We start from the raw sequence: 9931 nt of genomic DNA, 5'->3' as shown, positions 1-9931 counted from the left end.
CCGCCGCTACGACGACACCGCACGACACACGCGCGGCGGCCGCATCGTCATCTCGTCACCGCGTACCGCCCGCCCGCACGACGACGTCCTCGCGTTCGTTTGCGCGCGCGCCCGTGTGTGTTTGTGTGTCAGCAGCAGCAGCAGCAGCAGTTCGCCGCCGCCGCCACCGCCGTCAGCCGCGCGCAGCAGTCACACACCGTTTCAGTACGCGGTCTGTTGTGTTCGGCCGCACGTCGTTACACCGTCGTCGTCGTTGTCGTCATCGTCGCCGCGTCGCATCGTCGTCGCGTTCAAATCGGTTTTTTTTTTTTTTTTTTTTCGTCTTAGCCCTCGAAACGTGCGTCGCACCGCGCGACAAAAAACGATCGCGTTCTCACGTCGTTCGTGTCGATTGGGCTCGCAGCGAACGGTGCGTTTTTTTTATATTTTCGGTTTTCGCGTAAATTTTTTTTTTCTCTTTCGTAACCCTCCGTCGTTCGCGAAACCCCTCCCCGCCCACCGGAGTGCGACGTTTCCCGGACCGTTTACGTACGCGCATAATACGCGTACACGTATAATTCATGTGTACGCGCGCGTGTGCTGTGTGACGACCACCGTCGACGGGATCGCGAGGGTTTTGCGGCCGTAACGCGTGTCCGTCCGAGGAGAGGCAGTCGGGTTTCGCGCGCGCGTCTGTTCCGATCTCGACTGTTTGATGGTTATACACGGAGCCGCCACGGGAATCGCTCCAGCCGACCACGTTCATCGGACCACTGAATCCTTGTTCAACACCGGTCAGTAGTACCTGCACAGTGTGCACAGTCAGTAAATAATAAGTTTGTAATACGCGTCGTCGGCGACCGCGGGATCGAAAAACCGGTGCGTCATGTAATCCGTTTATGGGACACGTTACGCGGCCCCCGGCACAGGTGTGATTTTCACGTGCAAGGTTTTGGACGCGCGGCCGGAACGATCGACCCGATGGCCGAGTCCACCCGGTGCAAACGTATCGTTAAAACGTGCACGTCGGGTACACCTCGTGTTTCAGCCATCGGTTTATCGACGTGTCGACCGACGGCGGTGTTAGCATACAGCTTTTCGTTCCGGTGACCCGAAAAACTTCTTCTCTGCAACAATGACCGTTCGCGACCACGAATTTCACGTATGGGACGATCGGTGTTATATGGGTACGGATATCCGTTGTCCGGGTCTACGGTTTTTTCGAAAATTCTCGGTCGCATTATCTCTCCCGTTTAAAATATCAATTATCGTTCCGTGTGCTTTTGACGGAACGATTCGTTCTATTAGTACCACGTTTGGTTTTCATGAAATCCGTACGTTTTAAAACCATTAACTAAATATAGAAGACGTTTTTTCTGACATTCGATGAACATCACACTGTTTTATACGGTCGGGTTAACAATATTTCCGATACTATCGTACGCGATAACGAAATGTAGAACTCGAGATATAGTTCTTACATTTTTCCGTATATAAATAGGTATTACGTACCCCTATCGTTCACTATTGCTGTGACATCGTGTTGTACACGTATTTTGATGTACCAGTATAACGTGTTTACACATCGTTCCCGCGGTTAATAAAACGAATAAAATGTTCAACTTTTATTACGAATTATTAATATCATAACTCGTCGAATGAAACGACAAAATATTTTTATTTTTTTTACTCGCTTTTTAATAATTTATAATAAAGATTTAATAATATTTAATTTTTCAAAGTATACACACCTGAATAATATTAATGTATTAATTTTGTTTTGTGCACGATCAATTTATTATAATTATTTAAATATATTTCTATTAATATGTTGTATATGAAACGTTATTTCAACCGTATATGTGCTTTTAATTTTTATAAATCATGTTTTATCTTTTAAAATTATCTAAAAATATTGTTTCGAGAATTTATTAACGGTCTAACCAGAAAACATGCGTTTACAATACGTACAAGTCTGAACTCCTAGTTCTTGGTCGCTAAATGAACATGAGAACCGTTGTTCACAGGCAAACGCGATAATAATTGTTATAAAAAAATTCTAACGCGAAGAGTGATCAACGTACAATATTATATTCGAGTTTATTACCTCGTGTTTGGTATACGAATTATGCCAAAAAAAGCGAGTTGTATAAATCAACGATTCTCAAACTTTTCTCAGCCACAGAGCCTTTTTTAAGCAACCCTAAAAAATATTTAATGTTAAGTTTTATTTGTTTGTGTTCTATGAAAACATGAAGATGTTACACATGATTTGTTTACAGGAGAAAACTCATAACGAGATAATCTATTTTTAACGTTGTATCAATACATACATTGTACCTGGCCGGGTAATACCTGGAATGCGTATTAGCTAAAATTAAACAATTATATTTTTTTTATCGGGATTTTAATATTTGTACTCGTATCGATGAATTATATTTGATTTAACGGGGTCGGTTTTAAATACCGATAAACAACAATTATTGCTGTATAAAATTTTTTATGGCTAAACGAGCCCTTGTGAAACAGTTGAGGAGTTTGTGGACCCGTGATATAAATAGATATCCGCACGTGTATTATTGTACACAAGTTTACCGTGCACGTTCTTATCATGCACCTCGGGTATTGTTCGCATGAATAATATTTTAAGGACAACTTCGTGGAATATTCAACGAGAGACTACTACGCCCCGTGGGGGTTTGTCTAATAATAGTTGTGATGTAGCTTAATAATAGTATACAATATTAAATAAAAAAAATAAATATTATTTAATATATATTTAAATATCGCGTATTTGTGTGTGATGTTACGATTTATGAGACATGTTTAAAAATGGGAAAATAAAAATTACAAATAAAATGTGTGGAAAATTGGGAAATATTCTAATGCAGCTTTTACAAATTTAATTAAATTCAAAAAATGTATAAATTCAAATAAATATATGTACATCTATTTTCTTTTTTATTTACCTAATTTGAACTTGAACATTGATACTTAGTCTTAACATACTCATATTAATCACAAAAAATAATGCTCTACTGACGATTGTAATTTATAATGTTTTAATTCTATTATTTTTGGGAAGAATATTTATTTGTTTTACGTTAATTAATTTTGACATATTTATTTTACACCAAAAATTAAAACATTGGTATGTTGTGTTGTTATCGTTGTTATTCATACAATTAGTAATATAATATTTTATAACTTGAAGTTTCTATACGGATCATAGGATTCATTTTATATATAAAAATAAGAAGATTTATGACATTACTAAAAAATTTTACATATTTTTAAGATTGTTTTGATTTCCGTTTGTTTTTCATGTACATTTTCTAAAAATATTAAGTGCGTTTGATTTGCAGTTTTTAAATGTTTTCGTCTGATGAAAGCATATGAAATTCTACTGTGATCTAATAATGTGTCTAAAAATAATGATAGGTAATAAGATATTCAACATTGTTACGGGGGACGTGTTTAATAAAACGGTTTTCACTGTGAAAACTTTTTCGAATGCGTTGAGTTATCATTCATATGGTATGAAATCAATTCGAGCAACACGAATGTAACAAGATAACCCGTGGTTCGAGAATTTGAACCCAACACGTTATTGAGTTTATTGTTGCGGACTTTTGATTCGTACGGACGTTAGTCGAAAACCTATGCAACGAACGTTGAACGCGCGCGCACTTTACATACGGTTTAATAATCGTCAACTCCTGTTCGGAAAACTTCGCACGATCCTAGGCGCACGTTCCTATGAATTCGATTCTTATTTGTATAGCATACGCGGCAGAAGGGTTTTGCGAACCCAATAGTTTTCCCGTAATCGTGAACCCCTCCCCCCCCTGCAAGCGACGAGTACCTGATTTCCCGGGGTCGCGGTTGTGCGGTACGTTGTGAATACACGTGCGAGTAGCGAGTACGGGCGCGGGCGGGTACATGTATCGGATAGAAATAAAAATAGGGGGAGGACGGTCGGTGTCGCGTGCACAGAGCAATGACAACGCGCGACGTCGTCCCCGGGTGTCGCGCGACAGTGGGCGGAGCCGGCGGCGCGGTTCGGATGCGCCGCGACCCCCCTCCGTCCGGCCACCGGTTCCGGTCCCTCCCTCTCTTCACCCTCCCCATCCCCTCATCGTAGCGAGCCGAAGGTTGTCGCGTTGTCGTCGTGCCCGTGGGAGGGGTCCGATCCGCGGGACGTCCACCGCCGCCGCGGTGTTCTCCGGGACGAGAGAGCGGGGTCGCGCGCGCATGCGAATCGGCTCGGCGGAGACATAACGCGTACCTGGGCACGCGCGGACAGTACCGTCCTGTTCGCCGGGCGACACTTCGGTAACCGTCCTGTCGTCGCCACCGCCGAGCGCGCCGCACGCACACGCGCACTGGGCATAACGGATCGCGTCGAGCGCGCGCGTTTCCACCTTTTCCGTGTCGTCGTCGTCACCGTCGCCGTGTCCCGTCACCCACACCGGCTCGAGGAGCCATCCCACACCCACCGCACACATACGCGCCGAACCGGCCGCCCGACGTTACACGCTAGCGCCGCCACCGCCACCGTTGCCCGGTGTTCGATCGATTGACCCACTTTGCCGGACAACGCCTCCGTCGCGTCGTCGTAGTCGTCACCGCCGCCGTCCCTTCCGCCCGCCCCTTCGACACCGGTGGTACGGACGGGTAGCACTGCGATCGTCGTCGTGTACCCCTTCGAACGCGCACGTCTCGGCGGTCGTCGTCGTCGGGGGGAGTAAGAGGGGGCGCACGCCCTACGCGCCGCCCGCTTCGTGGACCAACTGCAGCAACAGCGACGACGGTGGTAGTGGTGGTGGTGGTGAGTATGGATTTTTCGCCGCCATCATTGCCGTGTTACACACGGGGTCGGAGGGATGACGCAAAATTGTCTCCTCTCCGTGTTAGTTACGTACGTACGCACCCTGTGTACGCGGTAACAATAATAACGTTACACGATGCGCATTACACGCGTAATGTAGGACGCGTATGCCCCCGCGTGACACGACGAATCGAAAACTTTGTTTGCTCTGCGATTATACAATACAATTATTTTTTTTTCTAATTCGATATTTTTCCCTCGATCCGGGATCGGGGGATGATGACGACGGACAACTGGTCCCGTCGGTTCTCGCAACAATGGTACATTGTTTACAAAAGACGACAGCTGCTTCGTCGAAATTAAGAGGGTTATTACATACAAGTTTGAGTGTACGCGCGCGCGCGCGCGTGTGTGTGTGTACTCCAAAAACTAGACCTTATATCTAATATTGACACGGTGATATTACTATGATGCCCCTCCGATGTGTACGAAGGTCGCGTTCATTTTTAACGTTATTTTTTTTTTTTTTTTGTACCCATTTCGAAGATAGAGTACTATAATGTACTTACATATATATAATTATATAAACCTAAAAATTTAAACTTGAGCCATAGGCGTTTCGTCTCATGATAAAATAAGTAGAACGCTTCAAAGTGAATAATCCGCACCATCTATCGTGATTAATCGTCCATTTATACATGTTACATAGTAATTACCTCTTTTTTTTTATATTATACAACTCTTATTTTATGTCATTATAGGTGTTTCTTAATTTGAATAACAAAATTATTTCAACCTTAACCAGAACTTAATCATATGTTCTCTTTTTTTTTACATTTTATTATTTTTTACTAATTTAAATATATTTACTCCATATAACAGTTTATGAACATTCAAAATGAAATATGAATTTAATTTCTTAACACCGTAGATTCTTGTTATATGCCAATCGTTGATTTATCGAATTTTTTGATACTTTGAACTTTTTTTGTTCCTTTTAAAATTTGGCAAAACTAACTTTATTTTTACTTGTATTGATGGTATGTTGACATTTATTTACCTAAACAAAAAACTGAACATAATTATTATTTTAGTAATCTGATTATTGTTGTACGTAGAATAATTAATTATTTATACTTGTTTATATATAATATATATATATATATATATTATACAAACCAATTTAAATTAATTACCATTTTATGATAAATTGCATGGTTCTCATGATTGCTCTTTTATATGTACATAAACGACGAATGACTTTGTAAATGACAGAGTAAAAACATATATTTTACTAGGTACACATTTTTAACTACGCACATATATTATGTATTTTATATTTTATTGATGGAATAAATTAAATTTAAATGGTTCACTTTATCCTTTAGATTTACGAATTTTATTTTGTATTTTTTATATTTTAAAGTAAAGGGATGCATGTATCTAAACACTCTATAACCACTATTAAATACCTGTGAGTAGATTTGAAATAATTTTTAAAACTACACTTGTATATTAATTTTAGTACTTACTAATTTGATTGTGATGACTGGGGCTCTATATTAAAAACAATTATGTTACTCATGTTTTATCCTCCAGTGATATAAAGATACAAAGCAAGATAATCTTTTCATAAATAATATTAAAAATTTTACTTGGTTGGAAAATAAAAAACAATGCCTATCAATTTTAATGAAAATCTAAACAAATATTTGTCTTACATGAAATGTGATTAATTATTTGAATTAACAGGTACCTATATCAATTGTACATTGTTAAGACTATATTGATTTGGGTTGAGAAATAATGCCTATACTAATGGACACACAAGACTAATTTTATTAATAGACTTCAGTGTATTCAGGTCTTTTAAAGCGTAACAATATTATATAATGATGGGATTTCTGTAGAACATGGAATTGTAATTGTCCCTCATTATTTATACAATTAATAGTAGTTCGTTCAATAGAAGACGTGTCAAATTTGATGTGTATTTATTGAATAAATGTAAATCTCAGTTTACGATACAATTCATTACATAAATAATTTTCCGTAGTAATAACTGTATGGATGATGGAATTTCTTAATTTATCTCAAGACTAGTTATAGAGTCAGTGATTCCCAAAGTGTGTTTCAAGGGAACTCAGAATTGCGTAAAATAATCTCAAATGTTCTGCAACATGTATTTAAATATTAAGAGTTATAATTGTAATATTGTAATAATCATGGACTTTCATTAAAAAAAATGTTTGGAGTATTGTTTTTTTAATGAATTATTAAAAAATTGGGGTTGAGTCTGAGTTCGAGACAAAATTAGGTTCCACGAAACACAAACTATTTTCTAAGGGTTCCGTGATGGTAAAAGTTTGGGTACAATTATCGCGACAATACATGTATAACGCAAGAAGTAATAAATAATAGTGTAATGTTAGTTGAATTATTTTTTTTAATTTTACCATACATACCTTGGTGTATGAATTTGACTTAATATCACAATCAGGGCCGGCGAGAACTTTTGAGTGCCCCGGGGTCCTCTTTACTCGCACTTGTTTGACTCAGATATACTTAATACTTGTACATATTTTAGTTCAATAAAAATATTGTATAAAAAACGAAAATGACGGGCCCTCTCGGACGTACGGACCCCGGGGCTCTAGCCCTCCCTGCTCCATCCTCTCGTCAGCCCTGATCTCAACCGTCTGTATTATATTAAAATTGATATATTTACAGAACGTAAACAGTTATTTAAAACGACCATATTGTAGAAAGTATTTAGTGAACCAAGTTTTTTTTTACATTTCGCCGTATAAAAATGTATACTGCTACTTATCACGTGTGAAGTTAATACTTTTTATAAGAACCACCCCTCTCACACACGTGTGTATTTATTAAGGTACGGAATATTACTAATTTAAGCTCCTCGTATCTGATAATTTGAGTTCGTACCTCGCGTACGAAAACTGGTGTTCAATTTAAAATGAATTATTCAAAAATCTTATAGTATAACTTTTTAAAACAAACGTATTAAATGTTTTATAAAAAGTGAAGTAAATAAGTATATATAACGTGTATATATACATCAGTTTTAAGAATTTTGCATTGTATATGGTTGTTTCTTATATCTTAAAGACATATTGATACAGATTGTGTGTTACGTTTTTTCGATATTTTAAATATACATGGTTTCTTATTGAATTGTGTGAAAATGTATGTCTTTGTATATAAAAAAAATACTATACGATTTTGTGAACACTTTAATTTCCCGTTGAATCTGATGCTTTAGATACACGTACCGTTGAATGAAATCAATAATTATATACTATAGTTTATGATTTACCTTTTTTGTCGGACGTTTGTTTGCGATCTTAGGTGTATTATTTTCAAATCATTGTAAAAAAAAAAGTAAAATAAATCGGGGTGGATTTTTTTTTAGTCTACGCTTAGAGTAATAATAGGATCATTTAATAATAGGACGGTCGATTAATTGGGAAAATAATTTAAGAGCCAGCAAGATATATGAAGCGTCAGATAATAAAAAGAATAAAAACAACAGAAGACATGCTTAAAATAATAATAATCACTTTTGTTGTACGGTATTAACTAAACTTGGCGATAAGACGATAAAACTGATGATATGCTGTGGTATGATATCATTAGAAACGTCTTAAAAAAATAATAATAGTAATAAAATCACAGACGGTAGCACTTTTATTTATTTTTTTCTATTGCAATTTTATATCGATCTGTATGGACCTACGAAAACGATTTTATGTACTCGTTCAATTTCATTACACACACGTGTATTATAGTATACGCACGTATATTATAATAAACAACAACGCGATATTATTGCGTCTCTAATTAAAACGACACACCTCATCAATCACTGGCGAAACGATAAAAGAAGAGAAAAAAAAACCGTAAAACTAATAATAATATAAATCGACGCACGCGTAATCTGTTCCGTCTGACGCCACATGCCGCGTGCAAACGCATTTTTACACGTATATATTATGGTTTATGTGTTGATGTTCTTTGATTGAGACGAAGACTTTTACGCGTACGCGTACACATCAAGTGTATTGCGGTGGTGCCATGAACGTTTCGATTTATTTAATATTACGATTGCGGTTTCCCGACCGTTATCGGAATCGCAATTTTAACAGTCATTTTCGCCATGCCGTACACCCCCGTAGTACACTAATGTTTGTTGCCGTGCGATCATAAGGATCGTATTGTAATACGTTCGAGGTGGTGCACTTGTGCCCCGAAAACTAAAAATAATAATACAATTGTTTACTACACCCGCGGCACGCTTGAACGCGCGAAACGATATAACGTAATACGTGTAATACGTTAACGAGTATTTTTCGTTTTTTTTTTTTTTTTTTTTTTTTTTGTTTTACCGTTGTCGTTTTTGTTCACAGGTAATGGCAGAGTGATCGGCGCGCCGCTACGCATGCGCCGTCCAGAAGACCAATCGCCGAGCGCCGCCAGTGCCGGACTCATGATGGAGGTGGTAAGACATTCCGTATAAATATGCTTGTAGTACACACGTACACGTATACGATATACGTACCATATATGGATATTTGTTAACATAATGTATGCATACACCGTAGCTTTGAGTCTACCTCATCCCCCGTTCGCCGTCCAAACTCTCACCCCGACGATCCTACTGGGGTGTGGTGCGCTCGGTATTAATGTTAATCACCGGTCCCGTAGTCCAACGGGAACCTATAGTTAAGGTGTCTGTCACGCGCGACATCGGCCCTTTTTATATTGTTCATACGTATAAATATGCTCGGCCACCGGGGCACCACTCCGTTATATGTTATATACGTGTACGTAAGTTTATGTTACTCTGAAATAATGGTTGATTTCGTGTCGAATTATGATTTTTTTTTATTTTCTTTTGTACCGAATATATGGTCAATTTTACGATACACGTAATGTATGTATTACCGGGCTGCCGGTATGGTAATTGTTATTGGGGTGGAGTAATTTACCGTCGATAAATTTTTCATTTTCATTTTTTTCCCCTATAATGGAATTGTTTTATTTTTTCATCAAATCCACGATAAAATATTTATAGTTTATGAAATATTATATGAATATTTT

The 9931-nt window shown here is 38.2% G+C and overlaps 1 protein-coding gene across 1 annotated transcript in view; it reads left to right on the top strand.

Annotated features, from left to right (window-relative positions):
* Positions 1–94: 94 nt before the first annotated feature.
* Positions 95–9931, top strand: part of LOC112690432 — a gene marked incomplete at its 3' end in the record, with an annotated part of 36889 nt that continues 27052 nt past the window's right edge. The window contains exons 1-2 of the mRNA XM_025564443.1: positions 95–773; positions 9238–9329. Coding sequence (XP_025420228.1) covers positions 695–773; positions 9238–9329 — 171 coding nt within the window. The remainder of the gene's footprint in view (positions 774–9237; positions 9330–9931) is intronic.

The sequence above is a fragment of the Sipha flava genome, unplaced genomic scaffold, assembly GCF_003268045.1.
Source record: "Sipha flava isolate LNK unplaced genomic scaffold, YSA_version1 50329_pilon_pilon, whole genome shotgun sequence".
In the NCBI taxonomy this organism is placed as follows: Eukaryota; Metazoa; Arthropoda; class Insecta; order Hemiptera; family Aphididae; genus Sipha; species Sipha flava.
This window is presented reverse-complemented; position numbering and strand designations above follow the sequence as displayed.